Here is a 25190-nt window from a genome sequence, read left to right as displayed (position 1 = left end):
GATCAAGACCTTCCTGGCTAACACGGTGAAACCTCATCTCTACTAAAAATACAAAAAAATTACTTGGGCGTGGTAGCGGGCGCCTGTAGTCCCAGCTACTCAGGAGGCTGAGGCAGGAGAATGGCGTGAACCCGGGAGGCGGAGCTTGCTGTGAGCTGAGATTGCACCACTGCACTCCAGCCTGGGCAAAAGTGCGAGACTCTGTCTTAAAAAAAAAAAAAAAAAAAAAAGACACTAACGCCTGGGGTGCCACTCCAGAGATTCTGGCTTAAATGGCCGGATACAGCCTGGGCACTGGGATTGTTAAAGAGATCCCCAGATGATTCTAGTCTGCAAACAGGTTAACTACCGAAGAAAAGTTCTGAAGACCAACCCTTCTTATCCAATAGCTGTAAAGAATAAAACAAACATCAGCTGAGCCAAAACTCCAACTGAGCCCAAGTCATATCCATTCTCTTACCATCTTTGTTGTACTCTAATTAATCTTGAATATTAATAGTATTCTTTTCTGGCCTCCAACTGGAGTTAAAGAGAATGTTCTTGGATGGGCTTTCTAGACTTTGAGCCCAGAAAAGCCAAAGAAATGTCTATTCTTGAGTATCTGAAACAAAAGGGTAGGCAGGAATTAACTTTTAAGTCTAGCTCCCGTTATCACTTTAACCTTCTCGCCTTCACTTACTTTCCTTTTCTCCCCTCACTCATTCCAGCTGAACCTCACCGGTTACCGTCCTGTGTATCAAACATGCCAGACACAGGTCCAGCCTGTTTTTGTTCTTACTGCTGTCTCTAAAATGCAAATATCCCAAAGCACATGACTTGTCCCCTCATCTGCTTCAAATGCCAACTCAAGACTGTCCTACCTTCTTGCTTCACAATAACATGACTCCATCTTACATACATTTTACTTGTCTGTTCACTGCCGAATTCCCAAGTGCTCTTCCCTTATCCTTAACTATTACAAGCCTGGCCCCCAAAGCGTCACATTCCCTGCCTTGGAAAGGTTTCTGAAGTCCAGAGAAATAGGCTTTCTCTTTCCTTCTGTGATTCTACTCTTACGTTTAGACAAGCCCAACTTAAGCATTCAAGTCCACCAGCTAGGATCCTACCACTCACAGATTCAGTTTTTTACTCAAGGGTACATGAGTAGTTTGGTATCACTATGTGTAAAGTCTAGAACACTACTGCCATGGGATCCTTGGGGTGTTGCTTTACCAGCTGGAACCCTCTATGGCTGGCAGCCCAAAGCCCGGAGGGGGCCTAGGCAGCAGGGCGCCGGTGTGTCAACACCACTCAGAGCTCACGAACACCTGGCCAGATCCCGACAGCACCCGGGCTTGGCCTCACCTTTACTCCAGAGCGAGTGCCAGGAGCAGGGAGAGGCCAGGTGGTTGGTGGTGGTGGTGGTGGGGTTCCCCTGGGCCCCCTAGAGCACAGGGATGCCCGGGTCTGCAGCCATGACTGGGCAGCTGTAGCTATGCTTGGCTCCTGCCTATCATGGCTCCCCCTCAACCCTCTTTGGGCCACTGCTGCCATCCACTGCCATCACTATGACTGCAATATCCCATTAATAGGGTTAATATGTTGAAGCAAGTGTGTCATGTCTTAAGACATGTTTTAAGATGCCAATTGTCCACAGGGCAGCAGAGCAGTTTTTCCATAAGGAACTAAGATGAACCTTTTTAGTTGGCAAAAAGAAAAATGCTTTAAGTAAAAACTGATTATACAGAACATCCATTGATCTTTATTTGATTTGACAAAATTTGCATTATTAAAAGACAGGTAACAAAATCTGAGCTTATACTGAATCTGACAAATTGAGTTCTATAGTATCTAGAATATCATATAAGAAATATCAACTGAGGGAAAAGAGAAGTACCACATGCAGATGCTCCTGGCAAGGGGGGAACTGTATCTGCAGGTGAGGTCCAGAGTGTGCAGTGCCTAAGAAAATCCTAGAGAAACTGCCGCTAACTTACTTGGGTGAAATATTTTTCCTTTACCGGGGAGGAAGAGGTGGTAAAGAGGGGCAGGAAATCAAAGGCATATGCAGAATGGCTTCTCCATTTCAAAACGGTAATAAAAATATTTAAATCATGGCACTAGGGCACCTTTGAGGAAAAGAACATCTTAACCAGAGTAGGCTCTTTGCATAATTCTTTAGTAATATGTACAATTTTCAAGTAATTAAGCAGACTTAAAGGATAATTTCATTTTAACAGCAGCTATCTATTTTTCTTCTCGCCCTCTGGGGCTTGATCTGTTTCAGCATCACAGGGACACTTTTCCACACATTTTCTAGGGAACCATCCCCTTATTCTTGAAACACCTGAGGGAGAAAAAGAAATTGAGGTGAAATTGTCTGATGGATGAGTGACATTACTGAAAGCAGTAAGTCCTATTACTTCAAATTAATAAACTTTTAGTCAGACTTTTATTCCCCTCTTTGCTATCTAATATAAGCACAGTTTAAAGGGGAAAAAAATTAAGGTTTTTAAATGTTTATTACAAGCTAGGAACAGATATTTCCCAAATTCTATGATCCAGAATAGGGACTAATGTGGTTAAAGACAGCTCCTAGCTAGAGTCGGGGGGAACTCAGTATGGGTGTTTATTTATATGTGTATGATTCAGGAAAGGTGTTTTTGGCACACCATCACACTATGTCTTTTCTAGGGAACTATCTTCTTGTAGTCTTTGTAAATTTCCTTTTTAGACTTTTTCTAACATACATATTTCTTTTTCTTTTTTTGAGATGGAGTCTTGCTGTGTCACCTAGGCTGGAGTGCAGTGGCACAATCTCGGCTCATTGCAACCTCCGCTTCCTGGGTTCAAGCAATTCTCCTGCCTTAGCCTCCGGAGCAGCTGGGATTACAGGCGCATGCCACCATGCCAGCTAATTTTTATATTTTTAGTAGAGATGGAGTTTCACCATGTTGGCCAGGCTGGTCTTGAACTCCTGACCTAAAGTGATCCATCTGCCTTGGTCTCCCAAAGTCCTGGGATTACAGGCATGAGTCACGCACCTGGCCTAACATATACATTTCTAGATCACGGCCGTCATAAGAGGTTAATTTATGATTAACCCCAACTGTTTTTTAAAGAACATCTCGAGCTAATCTTAACTTTAAAAAGAAACAATTATAAAACTTAAATTAAGGAAAAAAAAACGTACGCAAAGTTTCAATCTACTGGTTTTTATAGTAAGAGAAATGCTCATTCAAAGTGGGGGGAGCAAACAGTACAGGGGTTTGATGCACAGAATGTGGAGTCAGACTGCTTGGGGTTAAGCCCTTGCTCCATCTGTTTTCAGTGCATAGCTATGGGCAAGTTGCCTCTCAGTGCTTCAGAGTTCCCTCCATAGAATGTAAATGATAGTGCCTACCTCCGAGGTCTTTTGGGGACTTTTACACCTTAAGGGAAGCACTTACACAAGTACTTGTCACATAGTTATGAGCTCAAATGTTAGCTATCATTAAAAAGACCTGAAAAATACAAGAGCTATAGAGAAATATATAAGGAGGTTCCTTTTGTTGCTTAGTGATATGCCTTTTTATGCAGTTCCCCTAATGCATTAGGCATGATTGGTTTATAAACGTTACTCTTGTAAAATGTGGAATTATTGCTAATAGTCTGGTCCTTTAAACATGTCGTTCCATTTCCATACCTTCTATAAAGGAATCATCAAGGATTTTGTCTCCATACAACCAGTATCTGAAATATTTAAAACATTAAAGTTAATTTTTTAGGCTATATACTAATTTTGTCATCGAATAAGAAATGCAGTACTTCCTATTACTTACCGTAAACCTCTTGTGGCTAAAATGAATTCCCCTTTTTGTAGCCGTATTCGAGGTTCTTCAGTGCAGGGGCTTGTGAAGAAGGTTTTGATTCCTTTATTCAAAGGGCAGCAGGCACCACTATAATCTTCTATTACTTTATAGCGAACCTGTCATCAGTGATCAGAAGAAACCTTTAAATATCCACCCATGATATCTGAGTTTTAAGTCTGAATTTCAAATTTTAAAGGGAGATCCAAAATATCCAGTGACAAGCCTTCTAGTTCCCCTTCTAGGGGAACCTTCCAGTTCCCCATCCCCTTCCCTGGGAAGCAACTGATGTTTCTAGTTCTCAAGGCTTTTCTTACTCTTCATTTCAAGCCCATAGCTAAGAATTAAAGTTAGAGCAGGGCTGAGAACATTCTGCTACGATGGAAATGTTCTGTATGTGTGCTATCCAATGCAGCAGCACTTGACACATGCAGCTACTGAGTGAGCACTTACAATGTGGTGAACGCAAATAAGAAACTGAATTTTTAAATTTATTTAATTTTAACAAATTTAAATAAAACAGCCACATATGGCTGGTGGCCATCATATCCAACAACACAGTTGTAAGGATAGGTTTCACATTAAGGAGCTGTATTGAGGATAATTATTTTGCTATGTTGGCAATATAAATTGACTAAATTCCTCCCAACCTCTAGCCCCAACTATTTAAATAAAAACAAAAGTTAACTGCATCAAATTTCAACAAATGTATTAAGGAATACTATTTAATAAAAGCCAACAATTGGTTTCTAGTCAGTCAATTAAAAAAACTGTATGGAAGTACAGAGCCTAACAAAAGAAAAAAACATTACCACTGCAAAAGAAGTACTTACACTTCTGACTCTCTTATCTGCTTTTTGTTTCAACTGTTCTATCTGGAAGAAATAAAAAGAAAAAAATGAAATCTCTTGTCTCAATGTTGAAAAATAGCCTTTCCTCATCAACTGTCAAAGTGATACGGCAAACCCCCAATTTTCCAGCATTTCAAGTTGCTGATAATTTAAAGGCCACAGGTTGTTTCAGCATGGAAAAAGGGCCCTATGCTAAGAGCCAGGGGCTGAGAGCGAGGTTTTCTTCTCGCTATTCACTCTCTAACATCCTCATCTGTGTATATTCCTAGAGTGCTTACTGTGGCCCAGGGATCAGGGAGTATATTCTCTGCCCTCATGAAGCTTCTCAGGTGAAAACACTGAGATTCACTGATTCTGTAGAGACATAGCAGACACGCTACAAATGAATAATGAAGAACATTTAATAATGAAGTTGAATGAATGAATAAAAGTCATCATTATAGCTTATTTTGACAGAGCTACTATTAAATAGCACTATATTAGATATAATAGGAGAAATAAAGATAACTCATGATCTCTGTCCTAGAATCTTATGATGTTACAGATATAAGATACCAGAATTAAATAAAAAAATGAGACTTCGTGAGCTACCATAGAGTAGTATGTGATTAAATGCCAAATTCAGATGAGTCTACGGGGGTTAAGTTAGACTTTATGGAAGAGGTAAGACTGGAACGAGTCTTAATAATTTTAGATAGAGTGGAGGTCATGTAAGATGAAAAAATTGTGGGCAAAGTTGGGTGACAGGAATGTATAAGGCATTCATATGATACTGTAAGGTGGAAGGTAATTTTTGGTCAGATTTCATAAAACTATGTTAAGGGATCAGGACTTTATCTCACAGGTATAGAGAGTTAAGGAGATACTGAAATACAGGGAGAGACATGATATAAGGAGAGATTTAGAATTATTAGATTCATTTTGACAGAATGAAAACATTCGTATTACTTATTTTACTACAACATGTCACTTGAGTTGAGGGGGAGTTAAGGGAAAGAAGGTGAGGCAAAAAGGAAGGGCTATTTAACAAAAATACTCACTGTTAAGCTGTATTGGTGACAGCCTTCTCTTACTGGCCACTCAAGTCCATCTCCTTCAGGGACCCCTGACCACGTAAATACCTGTTTAAAGTTCCTCCATCTACTTCCCATATCATATGGAAAAACAAAGACTTCATCTAGTTGATAATACTGAATTCGATCTTTAGCCTGTGGGTAACAAAGATATAAGATGGCCGCTGCCTCTGTCTAAGTGGCCTTCAGTAATATATTATTGAGAACACCTACTTCTCAAGTTTCTAGCATTCATAAAAATAATTCCTCCTCGCTGTAATATTAGTGTACACGGAAGCAATAGACAACTTCATCACAGTACAGGAAGAACTTGATACAGAACACCAACCTTGTACACGATTACCTAGGAAATATCTGACAGGGTTTCTTTAGGAATAAGCACTCATAAAGGCTTACTAAAAGAGTTAGCTAACTTTATATCATATATAAAAAGTCCTCAATGCTCCTGGTTGTTCAGCAATACAAAACAATTCAGGTATACAGAAGGGATGCTGATAAACAGATTCAGGAGAAAGGTAAGGGTTTATTCAGGATGGAACTGTTTTAGTCAAGATAGAACTGTTCTGTGGTGTGCATCAGAATGTAACAGTTGTATCAGAAAGTAACAGTTGTATCCTGGGTGGCAGTGATGCCCATGGGAATGGCCAGGAAAAGTGTAATAGGAGAGTTGTTTTATGAAAAACATTTTTTAAAGCTAGCAGGTATATACAGGAGATCTTCTTTCTTTTTTATACTATCACACATGTATACATACTCATTTATATATGCATTTATATGTACATATTATGCATGTACATAACTATTCAGCTTGCATAAATTATATTCCACGCATTTAAACTGTTAGCTTTAACTTAAGGAAATAAACTGGCTTTGGATTTCTTAAGTTCCACTGACACCTAGTGGTACAAAGATACATTATTTATTTTAACAATAAGTGTACAAACCCTTCAAATTTGTTGTAGATAGTACCTGGTAATTTCTAGAAATTTCCTATAAATTTAATATGGTCATTTGTTTGAATTTTTTACTCAGCAATAAAGTGCCAATTCGGAAATAATTTCTAGTGTATGGCCATACCACTGAGCATACTCAGTCTCATCTGAAGTAATTTCTAAATGTAGCATCGGTTTATAAGGAGCCTTGGTCATTAGCAAAAATAATAAAAAAAAATGTTAATCTAATGTCAATATATTTATTATGCTTATCAGAAATGATATTTTGAAATATTTGATTATCAGGGGACAATGTTTTATGGAAAATGTTATTGCAATTATCTGTTAAGTGATATGAAAGTTAACTATTTACTAAAATAATTATTAAACTATAATGCATATGAATCTACTAAATTATATAAATTCATCCTCCCCAGAAAGTAAAGAATAATTTTTTTCTTTTTTATAAACAAAAGCTTCAGAGTCTTCAAAATGGACTGAATTTCAAAGAACAGAGATCTAGGCTATTTACAAAGAAAAACTGGTAAATACAAGAGTAATTTATAAAATGACTAAGACATGTCTTTGCCTAACAGAAACACTCCATGAAGTTAGGATTCTATCAATATTGTGTGTTAAAAGGTGACGAAGGGGTGTGGTAGATGCTATGGGAAAAGGGAACAAAGGAAACAAAAAGTACTTAGCCAAGTCTAGGGAATGTCCAGGAAGGGTCCTTGGGAGAAACAATACCTTAACTAAGTCTTGAGAAGGAAGAAATCAGGCAAAACGAGAGTGAAGAGCATTCTAGGCAGAGGGAACAACATGTGCAAGGATACAGCAGCATAAGATGTACAAACTATGAGTAATTTAGTATCAAGTGTGACAGACAGTGTAGAGAAGGATAGGAAATGAGGCAGGAGAAGTAGATAAAAAGAAGTCGGCTGGGTGCAGTGGCTCATGCCTGTAATCCCAGCACTTTGGGAGGCCGAGATGGGTGGATTACTTGAGGTCAGGAGTTTGAGACCAGCCTGGCCAACATGGTGAAAGCCTGTCTCTACTAAAAATACAAAACTTAGCTGGGCGTGGTGGCATACATCTTTTAATCCCAGCTACTTGGGAGGCTAAGGAAGGAGAATCACTTGAACCCAGGAGGTGGAGGTTGCAGTGAGCCAAGATTGTGCCACTGCACTCCAGCCTGGGCAACAGAGTGAGACTCCGTCGCCAAAAAACAAAAAAAGAAGTCATAAAAGGTCTTATTTATGTAGAAGCTAAGAAGCTCACACCTAAAACCTGTACATCAGTGGCTCTCAAAGCATGCTTTGAAGATCACTTTGAGTTTTCAAGACATTTTCTTGCTAGTCATTAAGGCCAAGCTATTTTCATAATAACACTGAAATGTCATTTGTCTTTTCGTTGTGTTGACATTTGCAATGGTGAATAAAACTGTTGGCATCTTAGCAGAAACCAAGGCAGTGGCACCAAACTGTGTTGGTAGTCATTATGAGCAATTTCACGTAAGAACGTCCTTGATGAAGCAGTAAAAGTTATTTTTAAACATTAAATCTCAATTTTCAAGGAGATGTTCTTTATTTTTAACAGTCTGTGTGACAAAATGAGAAGTATACATAAAGCGTGCCCAAGTAGAATGATCATCTCAAGGAAAACAGTCGTTAAGCTGTAAGGTAACAAAAGCTGTAGAGCCAGCTTTTTTAATGTAACACTATTTTTACTTGAAAGAATGAGTAATGTAGCAAACTAAGGTTATTTGGACTTTAGTACTTGGTGAACATTTTCTCCAAAATGAACAGTCAGGCAGTCACTTCAAGGGAACTGACTGACAGTATGGGTTGATAATAAAAAAATAAGGCTTTCAAATGCATATTAGAATTAAAAAAAAAAACAAAAAAACTTGCATCTACCACTGTGAGCTTGACAGCTTTCCAATACTTAAGGATTTTTTTCTTATAAAACTAATATATTGACATAAGTGAATGCAGTTTTGGGATATTGTATAACGAAAGGTGTTTAACGTTTGGAAAATCTACATAACCCCGTAAATCAGTATCTCCCAAATGACCAATGCCTGATGTTACATAAAACCACATACTGGTAAAAGATTCATTCAAAGAGCAAGATAGGCTGATGAGTTTTAAAATAAAAAGGTATACAAATCTTACTGATAAGAAATATCACTTGTCAAGTTTTCAATGTAATATGGAAGAACATCCACTATTATCATGTAAAAGGCCTATTAAAATACTCTATCCTTTTCTACCTACTTATCTGTGTGAGGCTGGATCTTCACATACTTCAATCGAAGCAATACATCTCAACAGACTGAATGCAGAAGTGAGAATCCAACTGTCTTCTCTTAAGTCAGACACTAAAGAGATTTGTAAAGATATAAAACGATGCTATTCTTCTCCCTATTTTGTAATTTGGAAATTGTGAATATTCCCCTCTGGCAACAATCAGCTTGGTCTGCCAGGCAACTCTTTGGTATACAGGCTTGCTCCCCTTCATGGACGTTATCTGCCCAGACCCTGCAGGTATGTGGGTTTCAATCCCTGCCACAGGAATGGTGAGGCTCTGAGAAGTTTTAAACAGGGAGCAGGGTAGTCAGATTTGTGTTTCACGCTAGAATCACAATGGACAGCATGAAGTATTGGAGGCTGTGAGGTCTGTGATGAGCTAAATGTTAGGAGCTTCATTGAATGTCTAAAACATTGAGAAAAACTTGATGGCAGCTTGGTAGGGTGGAAGCTCCTTTCCAAATGGGTTGCTTTCTCCTCTAGTCTAAGAGAGAACGAACAGATGGTTTGACGTATGGCTTAGGCCTCTGTAACCACTCAGGGTGTATGAGAGGCACATTTCTGTGGGAGTTATAGAACGAACAAAAATGTTTCCTATATTCACCTTTTATGTGGCATGCAAATGACTTATGGTAGCCATTTGGCAGCCATGTTTTCACTTTCAGGCACTTTTCGTTAATCCGGTCTATTAACAGACTTTATTAACATTGAGGACTTTGCCAGTCCTTTATTAATATACTTTTTTAATATTGAAGAAACAATTAAAACTTACCTTCTCTTCAATCCATGACTCAATAGAAGTTTTGTTTCTGAGAATTATTTTCATCTGGAAATTAAATGATAGTAAAATTTAATAATGTGACCTTGGTTTCTTTAAGATTATCATATTCATAATTCTCTGAGACAGCTTTTATTACTCCATTCCATAAAGATACCAAGGAAAACAGAGGTTAAGTACCACAATTACCACGTCAGCCATCTGACTCCGAAGTCCTCGTTCTTAACTACTGCACCACAGTACCTCTCCGAAACAATGATTACACCTATCCATAATCAAATCTGAACCTAGTATGGTAATCAAACTTCATGTCATAAGTACTATTTTCAGAGCAAGGTTTTGCGAGTATTAATAAAACACTGATATAATCCATTTAATCAGTGCTTACTTGTAATTTGCTATTAAAATCTTTTATCATTATTTTTAACTAACTTTAAATTTATGATTAATTTATTTATGAGAAGTAACAGTGACTCATTTCAGTCAACCTCAATATTTCACTTGCCTTAAAAATAATGAATGTATTCAGTCTTTATTCTATCATTTGATTTTCCTAGGTATGACTGATTCCACATATACAGGCTTTTATATTATAGGATCTTAGTTTATTTCTAATATGATTCTAAATTAGAGGCATTGGGGAAAATTTTTCAAAGAATTTGGTCCTAGGCTAGTAGACGATAATAAAGTATAAACAAAACCAGATTATTTTAAAACCAAGAGTTCCCTTAAAGTCTGGCTGTGCCTTCAGAGAGACAGTGTAGTATGTTAGAAACAGCCTTGGCGGAGGCTGCAATGAGCTGAGATCGTGCCATGGCACTCCAGCCTGGGCCAACAGAGTCAGGCTCCGTCTCAAAACAAACGAACAAACAAACAAACAACAACAACAAAAATAAACAGCTTTGGCCCAGGAGTCCTCATTCTATTCCAAGGGCCTAGTGGATAATACCTGGCCCACAGTAGGCCTTCAATGAATCAATGAAAGAATTACGTGAATGCAATAAGTCATAAGAATGGTTTTTGGGCTGGGCGCAGTGGTTCACGCCTATAATCCCAGCACTTTGGGAGGCCGAGGCAGGTGGATCACAAAGTCAGGGGTTCAAGACCAGCCTGGCCAAGATGGTGAAGCTCTGTCTCCACTAAAAACACAAAAATTAACCGGGTGTGGTGGCAGGCGCCTGTAATCCCAGCTACTTGGGAGGCTGAGGCAGAGAACTGCTTAAACCCGGAAGGCGGAGGTTGCAGTGAGCTGAGTTCGCACCATTGGACTCTAGCCTGGACGACAGAGTGAGACTCCATCTCAAAAAAAAAAAAAAAAAAAATGGTTTTTGGTCCCTTCAGAGCCAGGTCCTCCTCTGTGCTCTCATAGCACTGTGCACATAAATCTATGACATATGGCCCTGGATTAACTGTTTAATATTAACTGTCAGTTCCTAAGGGCAGCTACCTCTTCATTATCATTTTTGTAGCCTCAGAAATTAGCAGAATGATTCATCAGAGTAGGCATTAAATAGCATCTTTATCATAGGGCTGTTACGGAGATTAAATGAGCTAATACATGTAAAGTGCCTAAAACAGTGCCTTACACATAATAAGTGCTCAATAAATGTTAGCTATATTATGATTACTACTATTATTAAATAGATACTATTATAAAATAACATTAATGTTTACCAAGTATATGAATGGGTGACATTGGGTAAGTCACTTAACCTTTTTGAGAATCAATGAATTAATCATCTGTCGGACTCCTCTATTGGGGTGGAGGTGAAGAGCAAGAGAGACCGTACAGGTGAGAAGTGCTCTCTCAATTTTGAAGTGCTCCAGAACTTGCCTAACTTCAAGTTAACATTTGAAAAACTAAATCAATACCTAGAAATTCTGGCAAAATTAAATCAAAATTATCTTAAGAATACACAGGAGATTAGTTACCTAAATGAAATACGCAAAAATAATTTCCATTTCATACTGCACACTTAAATACAGTCTTTATCTCTTTCTTGTTCAATCAGTCCCAACAACTTGACACTTTTGACTAGAGGTAACTGAGATGCTTACCTGGATAAAAAACAACATCCCAACAGCTATGGTTGTTCCTAAAGCTAATCCCAAGGCAAACAAGGTGGTAGCAAATGCAGCTAATCCAAATGGAACAATTGGAAGAGGATCTCTCCGGGCTGCACTCATGTCAATCTTCACTGTGTTCCACCCAAAGGTGAGCTATCACAGCAACAACAGCACACACACAAAATATTTGGTTATGGTAACTGGTCAGACTCTACTGTGACATGTAAAATAACTTGATCAAAGAGATGACAACATGGCCCTGTGGCCAAAGCAAACACAGCTATTTTTATTTTATTTATTTATTTGAGTCGGAGTCTCACTCTGTCGCCCAGGCTGGAGTGCAGTGGCGTGATCTTGACTCACTGCAACCTCCACCTCCCGGGTTCAAGCGATTTTCTTGCCTCAGCCTCCTGAGTAGCTGGGACTACAGGCGTGTACCATCACACCTGGCTAATTTTTTGTAGTTTTAGTAGAGACAGGGTGTCACCAGATTGGCCAGGCTGCTCTCGAACTCCTGACCTTGTGAACCACACTGCCTCGGCCTCCCAAAGTGCTAGGATTACAGGCGTGAGCCACTGCTCTGGCCAGCTATTTTTAATTAATATTGTAACGAGCTCAGACCGATGTGCAGGGTATCATTCTTAGTTTTCTCAAATGTTACTTTTCATTGTTGTTGTTTCCTCAGTAAGTGTCAAGGAGACCTTACCAACATCAACATGCATAGACAACACTAGACACTAATCTAAACCAGAACTATGTCTTCTCTCTTCTCCTTGCTATTCTACGCTGCAGTATTCTTCCACGGTGACAAGCGCTGCCTAGGATTCAGTAGTTTCTTCCCTCGTGTTTTACAAACAGTGGTGAAGAACTGATAAAATGCAGGCAGATGTGTGCTGCCTGGCCTGCATAAAGTTTCAACATTCAGAATTAGGTGCCAACATTTAAAAATCAAGAGATTTCACATAAAAATCCAGATTTTCAGATTGTTCTGGGCTAGATTTTCCAAACATCAAAAGCTTGCAGATCAAATATGGGCTGTCCCCTCCCCAAAAGACAGACTCTACAGTTTGGCAGTCCCATCAGGTGTGTGTTTCTCGTTTACTTTCGAGGCCTCTTTAGGGAGTTTTGTTTGTGTCCCCTGACCTTTATCTCATGACTACTTGCCCATAAATCAACTTGATCTCTTGCTGGTTTAATCTGTTTATATTTTATGGTATGTATCTGCTCCATGAGCCACCTTCCAGGGCACTAGAATCAGAAATGAACAAAGAACTACAACTTGCCACATGAATGGGATGGAAGTAGGAAGCACTAGTGTTGTCTTTCTTCCCACTATTCTTTCCATAACTATTAAGTTTGAAGTCTAACAAATTACATATAAAGTATTAAAATATTTATCAGCTTCATCTAAAGCATGTAAGGTAAGTTTTCAGAAGAAATAATCTATCCTCATCTCAAAATTTAAGTTTTAATGCTTTCTAAAAAGGAACCGATATATCAGTAAAACAAAGTTCTATTTCCCCAACTAAATCACAGAAAGCATATTTCCAAATGAAACTCTTAAATGTTGATAACTACCATTTAATCTTGCATGGATGATTTTATAACAAAACATTTTCATTTTCACTTACCCGATTATAAAGCTGTGTGTACATAGTCATCACAAAAATGAAAGCAGCATGGATACAACCCAGTGGTGCTAAAAGGAGAAACAGTGTGAACGAAGCATGATTTTGGTAACCACAACAGTTGTTGATCCAAGGACAGTGATGGTCCATCTTCATCACACATCTAACAAGAAAAATTTACATGAAACATGAGGCAGAAAATCCTGTCTACTTCAAATAACTTTGGTCTTCAAAAGATCAAGCAAATAGGAATCCAGCATGTCCATGAGCTATGGGAGAATTATACTTCATGGAACAGGAAGAAAAATCTTTATGAGCTTTTACACAATTATGAACAGTGACTCCTTTTAAATTCTGAACAGCACAGGAAAGGGCAGGCTTTCTAACAGCTTCTGAGGAAAAGATGTCAGCTACAAGTATCTGTTTAAAGAAGTCAGGAGACCCACTGAAAGAGGGTCTCTTTATAATGCTCCTTAGAAAGAAATGAGCATGGTTCCTGGTTTTCTTCCAGCTTGTAAGTGCAGTGACCTAAGTGACCTACAGCAGACTCAACAAATCCCTTATAAACCTCCATTGGGGTTAATGGACTCAAACAGACACATGTAACTTCCTTCCTGTTCTCATAGTATCCTTTAGCTAATGGATCTCTGAGCTAAGCAAGCAAACTCCAGAATATAAGATATGGTATAATAAGCAAAGTCTTGCCGTGCATCTGTTCCTTACTGTTGATAGAAGACAATGTTCTGGCCTCAAATAAAACTTCATTTGCTTTCAATAGTTCTCTAAATTTCTTACTAATCAGTGATTACAGCTGTTCATTAAAAAAGGTCACAGATTATTTCACATTTTTAATAGTTTTCTTCTGATTAAGTTTTTGATATTAAAACATTTGTGATAACAGGCACCTGGATTATTAGATTTGTATACAGTGTAAATGTTTGTCAATAAGTCATGGGGAAAGCAGATCTCCCTTATAATTTAGACTCAGAACAATTCTAAAGTTAGGCCAGATGGCAGCTGACTAACACAATTAATCTTGATATCTGGAAACAAACTTAAAGTATAATTTTCCCCTTGTTCTCGCAGGACAAGAGGCAAAGTAAATCTGTATTTTTCCAGAAAAGCTTTTCACTTGTAACAAAGAAGAATTAAATCTATTCATTATCTGGATAATTTAAGTATAAAATGGCGATTATGGATACAAGTATTTTGACAGTATTTTTTATAATATGGCAACCTTGCAGTGAATAGAAGTAGCACTAATGTAGTAGAAGGAACAATGAAAACATTAGTAATTAGTTGATCAATCCTCTCTGAACAGCAAGAAAGACAGGTACCTGTTACACTTTCTGCAGTGATGTGAACGTGGTGCCTTGTATGCTTGGCAGACTTTACAATACTGGAGATACATGGTATCCTGAGAAATTTCCTTGGCAGCAAAACAGAAACAAAAATGCATCAGATACTTGAACCCAAGTATGATTCCAAAGGTATGATTTTCTTTTATGGGAGACAGGGGAAGGAGGGAATCTTAACTTGCACTTCCAGTCCTCTTATTTGAGGATATATAAGAATATTTTATATTTTTATATAACAATTTTCTGGTAAGAGCAGCATCACTTTCCCAATTACGCAGTCCTTTTAAATGTTTCTTCCCTGTGCTCCATCTAAATTCAATGTCATAGTTGGTTCTACTTACCCCAATTCTTAGCGGATGGAGGAGTTAGAAAAAGGCAGCTGACAACTTGGCAGGTATTTTAGAGGGAGGAGTTAAGCATGAGTTGATACTCTTACTGAAATCTGCTCCCTCCTTGACATTACCCCTGTCACTACCCCTTTCTTGAGCCATTTTAATCATTTTTATCACTTTAATCACTTCCTAACTAGTTTCCTTTACTGTAGTTTTTCTTTAGCACAAACCATGTATTGTCAAAATAACATTCCTATAACCCAACTCTGACCGTGTCAGACTCTGCCTGAAAACCCCTAACACTCTCTATGGTCTACAATTTCTCATGTATTTCAGACCATCACGATCTGCCTTTGTTTCAGCTGTCTCTGCACTACATAGTCTTTCCCCAGCCACACAGGGCTGTCCATTGCTTCTGAATATGTGCCCCCACCATTCTCTCAACCTGCACGCCCTCTTCCCCATCTCCTTTGGAAATACCCACTCCTCCCTCAGGTCCCCAACTGAAAATGCTCAATTCTTCTAACTTTAACAGCACCCATCACATTCTACTTAATAGTTTAGTGATTTGCACAAGTGCGTTTGTTTCTTGCTTAGGTTATAAGCTCTTTCAGAATTCAAATTGTGTCTGGCCCTTCTCTGTACTCATTTTGAATAGTACACAGCACACGATATACACCAGTGTTTCCCAAACTTTAATATACCTAAGAATCACCTGGACACTTTATTAAAATAAAGGTTCTGATTCAGTAGGTCTGAAGTGGAGCCCAAGATTCTGCCTTTCTGACAAGCCGTCAGGTGACGTCCCTTAGCAGGAAACACGGACATTCAGAAGCATAAACTTCCCAGTAGTTTTTAAACTATAAATGGATTTGGACTATACTTCTCAATGCTAAATTTTCAGTGCAATGATTTTAAAACTTTATGATTTAAACCAGCAGTTTCTAAAGCGTTTTTCTCAGTTCTAAGGGATGTTAAAAGTATTACATGGGCCGGGCGCGGTGGCTCAAGCCTGTAATCCCAGCACTTTGGGAGGCTGAGACGGGTGGATCACGAGGTCAGGAGATCGAGACCATCCTGGCTAACACGGTGAAACCCCGTCTCTACTAAGAAATACAAAAAAGTAGCCGGGCGAGGTGGCGGGCGCCTGTAGTCCCAGCTACTCGGGAGGCTGAGGCCGGAGAATGGCGTGAACCCAGGAGGCGGAGCTTGCAGTGAGCTGAGATCCGGCCACTGCACTCTAGCCTGGGCGACAGAGCGAGACTCCGTCTCAAAAAAAAAAAAAAAAAAGTATTACATGAAAAAAGGTCCTACAGCCAAGCCTCACTGTGTATGACATGTGATGTTTCCTAAACTTTTGACCATGAACCCACCCCACCTCCATCTTTTTTTTAAAGGAGAACAAATATTCAATAAAATTGCTTTGGAAAATGCTATTTTGGATCAATTTGTTCAAACAGATATGAAATAAAGTCTCCGAGCCTAAGTGATCAGTGATTAGAGTAATACACTTAGTCTCTATGAGAACAAACAGTAGGCTGTGTTTGGTATTATTTGTTAGCAAATAAGGCAAAAACCAAATATGTGATTATCATTAAAGTTCATTGTCTTACAGAATCTTTCTTACCGGTTTCCACCTCAGAGGGACAAAACCCGGACCGACAAACATGGCATTGAAGTAATTATAAAGAATCATGACAGTCCAATTTATCAACATGATGAAATTCACACTTCCTCCAGTTGTATGTAAGGGCCAATACCACAACACTGAGTCAATCATGGCCATTGTAGAACATATTGCTATAACACCGAGGGCTATGATGGGACCCCAGTGACACAGTCTCTTTAATTCTTGGAGATTTTCAAACTTGATAACTGAACAGAATGTACCCATTTTGGCGAGGAAGAACGCCTTCCTACTTTTAAAGAATTATAGATGTCCTTTTTCTGTGTGCACATTTCCATGTGCCACAAGTCCATGTGTGTTCTTTAACTGTCATGCCTTCAAGCTGTGAACTGTTACGCAGATTACACCATTTTCACTGTCGGGCACCCAAAGCTCTTTATCTTAACTAGGAGAATCCAGTATCTTGGTCTCAAACCCAACCTAAAGAAAACAAAAATAGGAAAGTTCAGTTAAAAACAAAACAAAACAAATCAAACAAAAAACCCCGCAAAAAACGGTTTATTACATACCATACTTGTTAACTACAATAAACACCTACAGCACAGCATCTCACAAGTGCACTACACTTTGGGATGCATATCTTGTCAAATGGCAAAAAGAATTACTTTTAACTTATCCAAAATATGGTACAAGTTTGAATGGTATGCAAACTGGATACATGATTCCAAAATAGTTGTTTTTATTCCTTCTCAGCTTCTCAGGGGACTGTCACCATCCAACGCTTAGTGAATAGTTTGAGAAGACAAAGAATTTTAGAACTGACAACCAGGACCTTAGAGTTGATCTAATTCGGTTTTCGAATTCTTCACAGAATAGAAATTGGCTGACAGAGGCTGAGTGATTAGACCAAGGTCACAAACGGGTGAACCAGAATAGAAGGCAAGTCAATGAACTCCCTTTATGAAATTCTAAAGTCTTGAATTAAGCCAAGTGTGAGTCAGACATGGTCTATGCCATTTGCCTGCAGTCTCCCCTCTATCCCGCCACCCAAACATCAAGAGAACAGTCAATCTGGCCCAAAAGTAAAGGAGCGAGAGTGAAAGCAAAGAGAGCACGCCAGGAAAGGAAGGAAAGAGAGAGCGAGAGTGTGTGTGATGTGTGTGAAATTATGACCAAAAGAGTACAGGAGAAGAACCCGAATTAGAAGATTCCAGGGAAGAAAGAAGAGGAAGTGCCTCCTGGAGCGAGGGAAACGGAAGGCAGGACGGCGAGCTCGGGGGAGATTTGTGAAAGGGCATCTCTGCCTGGACAGGATCCGAAGATCTGGAAGAAGATCTGAGCTACATAGATAATACAGACTACCACAGAGCAGACGCTGTTGACTTGTGCCTCAGTTTCCCGCCCGAGTCATCGAGCACAGGGCTTAGAAATAAATCCTCACCCAAGGAAGAAATATCCTAGTAAGCCAGGTCGGTCTCAACATTCAGGAGGGCCGGCTCCTACTCTTGGGGGGCAAAGACCACCAAAATCCTGCTTATATTCCCTGCCTTGACTCCCACCTCAGTGTGGTCCCTGGTGTCCGCTCTTCAGCCATCGCATATCCGGGGCGGCCTGGGCTCACCCGGAACAGATTTTTTCCTCCTTGGATAACTCCGTCATGGGCACCTCAGTCCAGGACAAGCAGAGAGCAAACCCTGGCCGCGAAAGGTTGGAGTGCGGGACCTGCTACAAGCCGAATGCCTCTCGACCAGCGCCCTCGTCGCGACTCTCCCGCTCAGGACCCCTGCGCAGTCTCCGTTACTGTCACTTCCGGAGGTTCGCCGCCTCAAACTTCCCTCCGGAAGCAAGTTCCTGTGACCTGTAGCGTGGGGATCCGGAGCCGATTCTCAGAACACGAAGGGGAAAAAAAAACTCTCCTAGTGATCCCTCAGAACCTGCATATTTTCATACCTTTTTTGGGGGGGCCAGTAATTGGGGCGCTTTTCCTTAGCGAACTTAATTATCTTAAAGACGGAGCGGAAAATAAAGCACGCACGCAACCCAATTTCCGGAGAACCGAAATCGCGACGAACAACCAGGAAGCGACTGGGTTGAGAGCTGTTCCCGGTTCTCCGTTCTGCTTTCGGGGGCACCTCCCGGGGTTCCTAAGCCGCGGCGCCCCTCGCTGCCCCTCGAGGCCGTTTCCCTGACCTAGGCTTTGGCCTGGGCCACTCGTTCCGGAGCCGTCATGTCGTCCGACTTCGAAGGTTACGAGCAGGACTTCGCGGTGCTCACTGCAGAGATCACCAGCAAGATTGCGAGGGTCCCACGACTCCCGCCTGGTGAGAGCTCTGCCCGACTGGGCGAGGGTGCTGGGGAGCGCGGGGAGGGTGCGGGCGGTGGAACGCCGCCCGAACAAGTGTGTCTGTGAGGCGCGAGGCTGGAGTGGGTGGTGCTGGCTGTTCCCCGGAGGGGTAGGGCTTGCCTTGGTTGAGGGTAAAGAGTCAAGTTCGGGTGTGGGGTGCCATGAAAAGAGCCTTCGGAATCTGAGTCATCTGAGTTCGAATCCCGACTTCACTCCCTTGGAACTTGTATAACCTGGAAACGTTTCTTAACGTTTTAAGAGTCTTAATGTTTTCGTTTGTTAATTAGAGATGTGAATATTCAAAGAAAATGAATGAAAGTACGTAGTTGATGGATCTACAATCTACAGCGGCGTTGTTGTGTTAGTAATAATATTGTTATAATTATATGCGGCAAAATAGAGGTAAGAATCAGGGTGCCTAGATTCAAATCCCACCACTGTCACTTAAAAGTTGTGCCTCTTAACTGGGGAGGCAGAGGTTGCAGTGAGCCGAGATCTCGCCATTGCACTCCAGCCTGGGCAACAAGAGTGAAACTCCGTCTCAAATAAAAAAATAAAATAAAATAATAAAATAAAAGTTGTGCCTCTTAAGCAGACTGCTTAGTCTCTTTCAACTTTTCTTAGTAAATGGGGGAAAATTGTACTTCTCTCATGGGGTTGTTAGGTAGATTAAATTTAAAAAACATATTTAAAGCCCCTTTGGTGTTGTTAGTTACTGTAATAGCATTAGTATTTTTCATACCCCCCCATCCCCATTTCTTGTTTCTCATCCTTCTTGTGGATTTATTGTATAACGCAGTTTTATGTCAAAGTTGGTACAAGATAGTTTTTCACACTTAAAAAAATTCACATCTCCCATCTGGAAGTGTTTTTGTTTTTGGGTTTGCTTTTGTGTTTTAGCACATCTGATTTTCTATGCTAGACTGTCACCTTTGTGAAGGTGGGAGCTGGCTCTGATTTGCTTGGTGCTTACTTATTAGGGGCTCAGAAAAATAAGTGAATGAGCGGGTGAATATAAATATGATCTTTTGTAACTTCGGTTTGGAAAATGTTGTTTCGGGGATTATCTTTCTCTACAGATTTGAGTAGTTAATCACAGAAAAGGATTTTACATTTTTGTTTAGTTTTGTTAGGGAAACTGAACCATCATCTGGCTGCTAGGCTTGTCCTTACCCTAGCTCCAGGATATAAAGTGTAGAAAGGGGGATGCGCTAATTAATCTTCGGATTGGTGGGCACTTCACTTGCCCAGTTGTCCTGGTACTAGCAGTAATTTCTCCCGGACCTAAGTTGTCATTCCTCTTTCCCTTTCCCTACTTCCCCCAAAACGTACGTGTTTATAAGTAATTTTTTCCCCTTATTTCTTTGTTTTTCTTCCCCTCACCTATTTTCTGTTAATAGGGATATTTGCTTGAAGCCAGGATCTCTGAACTTACACCCCACTCATCTCCTGAAGTCCCCAGTTAGTTCTGGAGGAGATGGATGATGTCTTAAAGAGGTTTATGAGTCCAAGTAAGGGAACAAGAGGAGAGAACCAAGGTAGTATATACCACCAAGCTCTGCTGCCTCAGAGATTTTTGTGTCGAAAGTGGCTGATGGCCTCACCTCTTCATGATACATCACCTCGCCTCTTCTCTTCAGTTCTGCTTTTCTCCACTGCCGGAGATCATCTTGATTTTTGTTATTGTTGGAGACTACTTCCTTTGAATTGAGTCCCAGAGCCTCAGTATCAGGACTTGTGGTTCCAGTTAGAGTTTTACTCATTTTTAATTGTAATTGTTTTAGCAGTAGAAACATTTCTTTGGGTTATTAGCTTTTGTATTAGGAAGCTGTTTTACAAGGTAACAAAATCATCCTTGCATGCAAAGTTGTAAAAACTATTTCCAAGAAAACAGATCGTGTTACAATTTTTTTCTTACCTTTATATTTTAATGTAACAATTCTTTTTTTTTTTTTTTTTTTTTGAGACGGAGTCTTGCTCTGTGCCCCAGGCTGGAGTGCAGTGGCGCGATCTCAGCTCACTGCAAGCTCCGCCCCCCGGGTTCACGCCATTCTCCTGCCTCAGCCTCCCGAGTAGCTGGGACTACAGGCGCCCGCCACCTCGCCCGGCTAATTTTTCTTGTATTTTTAGTAGAGACGGGGTTTCACCGTGTTAGCCAGAATGGTCTCGATCTCCTGACCTCGTGATCCGCCCGTCTCGGCCTCCCAAAGTGCTGGGATTACAGGCTTGAGCCACCGCGCCCGGCCTAATGTAACAATTCTTAACACATAAAAGGAAACTGTTTGAATTCAGTACCTTAAAAATAAAACTGTGGGTGGGGCGCAGTGGCTCATGCCTATAATCCCAAAACTTTGGGAGGCTGAGGCGGGCAGATCACTTGAGGTCGGGAGTTCGAGACCAGCCTGACCAACATGGAGAAACCTTGTCTCTACTAAAGATACAAAACTAGCCCGGTGTGGTGGCACGTGCCTATAATTCCAGCTGCTCAGGAGGCTGAAGCAGGAGAATCGCTTGAACCCGGGAGGCAGAGGTTACGATGAGCCGAGATTGCGTCATTGCACTCCAGCCTGGGCGACAAGAGCGAAACTCCATCTCAACAAATAAATAAATTTAAAAAAACTGTGCCTCTCCTTAGCTGTAGTATTATGTAAGGCCCAAACACAGGAGCTCCATTACAATTGAAAGGAGACTGCGTTGCTGGCTCTGGAAAAATGCTTACTGACTTGTATTATTGAATAATCATAATTCTTTTTTTTTTTTTCTTTATGAGACAGGGTCTTGCTCTGTCGCCCAGACTGGAGTATAATGGTGCAATCTCAGCTCATTGCAACCTCTCCCTCCCGGCTCAAGGCTACTGCCACCTCAGCCTCCCAAGTAACTGGGACTACAGGCACAAGTCACTGTGCCTGGCTGATATTTTTTGGATTTATTTATTTATATTTTTTGTAGAGATGGAGTTTTGCCATGTTGCCCAGGCTGGCCTCAAACTCCTGGGCTCACGCAGTCCGCCCACTTCGGCCTCCCAAAGTGCTGGGATTACAGGCGTGAGCCACCGCACCTGGCCTAATCATAATTCTTAAAAATACAGTGGTTGCCTTCTTAATAATGACTTGTGCTTGCCCCTTTTATAATCTATTTCCAATTGATAAATAGAAAAAGAAGAAAAATATATCCATGTAGTTATGAATTTCAGATGTATGTATGTAGATTAACAGACATTAATATATATAACCATGGCAAAAATAGTTTGATGACAAGTAAGTATAATCTCTCTCTGGGCATCATTAGCAAGTGCAGTGTTCAGCTAAAAGTGACCCAGAGGAGGTGAACTATAATTTACTTGAGTTAAGAGGGATAAAGATTGGAGCAAACTTTCCAGCCAAAGCAGTTCATTCCCCCAACATAATAACTTACTTAAATTCAAGTAGAGTGGGTAGATCTATTGAAATGAACTTTGTGCTGTGCATGTTACAATGTATTAAAGTGTTGCTTCCAAAAAGAACAGAAGAGTGAACATTTAAAACTTTTATTTTAAGAAAGAAATCGATTACTCTGTGATATTTTTTAAACAATAAAGAGATTTTGCTCTTAAAATGTTTGAATCTTAACTAATTTTAGCAATTGAACTGAGATGGGTGAGTTCTTTCTTAATACCCTTATGGCAGTATATTTGAAAATTTTTTTTTAATTATTACGGTTCTGTGGGAAAGTAAGGAAAAGGGATGAGCAGAAACTATACAGTTAGTACTTTATTGTGAAGTTCCTTTTCCTCTAGTGATGGGAGTGAATTCTTAAGTGGGGAATGTTTTCCTCTGGTGCAAAGATTCTGTTACATGAAGTAGGCTTCCTGAAGAATCTTAAACAAGGTAATCTTTTTGCAATTCGTTGCCTACTTTACCATTCACAGAGAGAGAATGATCTGTTGTGAATCCTGTCACTTTATGGCTGTCCTCAGAATTGTACCAAGAAAGTATTACAGCAAAATGATTCAGACTCAGACATGACATCAGATCTGTTTAGAACCCTAGTTCTGCCACTTACTGGATGTGCAGTCATGGACAATTGCTTAGCCTCTCTAGGCCTGTCTCCTCCATCTGTAGAATGGGGATGACAGAGTAATAATTTCAACCTTGTAATGTAAAAATCAGTAAAATAAAACATGTAACACACTAACACAGTTCTTACACAGAAAATGCATGATATACTAGCCATTAATGATATTACTGCTGCTGCTGAAGACAGCAGCTGATAAGATTAGCCAGGATCCCGATCTTCAGACTTTGTCATGTTAATTGAAGTCTTAAATCTTACACTTCAATTCTTGCTTCCTTTCTGTCCCTAGACTAGAATTAGGTCAGTTTCTCTTGATGAACACATTTGAAAGGAGATAAGTGATTAGGGCATTTTAGATATGAATTTGGAAGTGGGCTTTGAACTCAGGATCCCAGCGGGGGCAGTCAGAGGAGAGAAGTGAAAATGGAGTCGGACAAGGCAGGTGTCCTTTCCAGAAGGAAATACCTGAGTCTAGTGGATTAGTTATGCCAAGCCCTGGAGGATTGTCTAGACGATCTAGACTTAGCCACATGTGGATGAAGGCATAAACACACTTCTGTGATTCTCTCTTGACTTTACAAGGTGGTTGCAGTGAAATAATTCAGAAAAGTTGGCTTTTGTTCATGATATACTGTGGTTTGCTTAAAATATATTTGGCTCTAGAGCTGTAATATCTACATGTAGCTATTGAGCACCTGAAATGTGGCTGTTGCTACATTGTGAAATGATAACATTTTAGATATATGCGGTTACATAGTATTAAAACTAAAAAATTATTAATTTCACTTGTTTCACTTGTTTCTCTTAACTTTAACGTTTTTTACTTTTACTTGTTTCTCTTAACTTTGAAGTTTTTTATTTTGAAAAACTTTACAAAATGCTGCTACAAGGACATTTAAAATCACATGTGTGACTTGCCTTATATTTCTGTTGCTCTAGAGGGTTACAGTTGAAGGGATGGTTCCAGTCCTAATTCGGGAATTCACTGCTACAATAGTTTCTTCCTTGTTAGGGTTCAGGCTACCTCAAAATCAGCTTTGTGAGCTACTGGGCAAGGTCCAACTTTTTCAATTGAGCGTACAGGGAAGATAGTCTTTAGTGGTTACTGATGGCCCAGTTATGTCTCAAAAAATTTAAGCATTTAGGGCTGGGCATGGTGGCTCACACCTGTAATCTCAGAACTTTGGGAGGCCAAGGCAGGCAGATCATGAGCTCAGGAGATCGAGACCATCCTGGCCAACATGGAGAAACCCGTCTCTACTAGAAATACAAAAATTAGCTGGGCGTGGTGGCGCGTGCCTGTAATTCCAGCTACTCAGGAGGCTGAGGCAGGAAAATTACTTGAACCAGGGAGTCAGAGATTGCAGTGAGCCAAGATTGCGCCACTGCACTCCAGCCTGGTGACACAGTGAGACTCTGTCTCAAAAAAAAAAAAAAAAAAAAATTAAGCATTTACGGAGTTGTATTCATCTTTGAATAATATATATTCATATAAACAAGAGTGTGTGTATGCATCTATAGAGCTATATATTTATCTGTATGTTGTCTATATGTATATTTGGTCAATTTAGTCAACCTAAGTAATGGCTTCGGGTTTTTTTTTTTAAATAAATTTTTTATTTTAGAACAGTCTGAAATTTGCATAAAAATCACAAAGATAGTACAGAGAATCCCATATACTCCACACCCAGTTTTTTCTACGATTAACATCATGTTAATATGGTACGTTTGTTACAGCTAGTGAGCCCATATTGATGCATTATTATTAACTAAAGGTCATGCTTGATTCAGATTTTGTTTGGTTTTGTTTGTTGCTTTTTGCCTAATGTCCTTTGACTATTCCAGGATCCAATCCGGGATACCATGAAACATTTAGTGCTCATGGCTTTTTAGGCCCCTCATGGCTATGACACTTTCCCAAACTGTCCTTGTTTCTGATGACTTTACAGTTCGGAGGAGTACTGGTCAGATATTTCCTAGAAGGATCCCTCAACTGGGATTTGCTCAG

General features: G+C 40.0%; 2 protein-coding genes across 23 annotated transcripts in view; one reads left to right on the top strand and one right to left on the bottom strand.

Moving 5' to 3' along the window:
• Positions 1–1718: 1718 nt before the first annotated feature.
• On the bottom strand, positions 1719–18599 carry ZDHHC6 (zinc finger DHHC-type palmitoyltransferase 6). Of its 3 annotated transcripts, none has more exons than XM_009215345.3 (11): positions 18227–18599; positions 16786–17265; positions 14806–14897; positions 13472–13631; positions 11832–11993; positions 9768–9821; positions 5719–5886; positions 4661–4702; positions 3801–3946; positions 3665–3711; positions 1719–2326 (listed from the first exon to the last, which is right to left on the bottom strand). In XM_009215345.3, exons 2-11 carry the CDS (start codon positions 17050–17052, stop codon positions 2223–2225), a joined length of 1242 nt encoding a protein of 413 aa, XP_009213609.1. In that variant the 5' UTR covers positions 17053–17265; positions 18227–18599; the 3' UTR covers positions 1719–2222. The 3 variants fall into 3 exon arrangements, with proteins under 3 accessions (XP_009213609.1, XP_003904309.1, XP_017799805.1); XM_003904260.3 differs by having other exon boundaries at positions 18345–18594; XM_017944316.3 differs by lacking the exon at positions 11832–11993 and having other exon boundaries at positions 18345–18594.
• A 33-nt stretch (positions 18600–18632) lies between these two features.
• The window catches only part of VTI1A (vesicle transport through interaction with t-SNAREs 1A), a 380208-nt gene continuing 373650 nt past the window's right edge, over positions 18633–25190 (top strand). For all 20 annotated transcript variants that reach the window (XR_002524575.2, XR_004177138.1, XR_001891551.3 and 17 more), the window contains exon 1: positions 18633–19106. Coding sequence is in view for 14 of the 20 variants with exons in the window: in XM_017944318.3 (XP_017799807.1) it covers positions 19013–19106 (94 nt within the window). In the remaining 6 variants the exon portion in view is untranslated. The remainder of the gene's footprint in view (positions 19107–25190) is intronic.

This window comes from Papio anubis, chromosome 11, assembly GCF_008728515.1.
Source record: "Papio anubis isolate 15944 chromosome 11, Panubis1.0, whole genome shotgun sequence".
In the NCBI taxonomy this organism is placed as follows: Eukaryota; Metazoa; Chordata; class Mammalia; order Primates; family Cercopithecidae; genus Papio; species Papio anubis.
The sequence above is the reverse complement of the archived record's forward strand: the minus strand, read 5'-3'. Positions and strand labels throughout refer to the sequence as shown.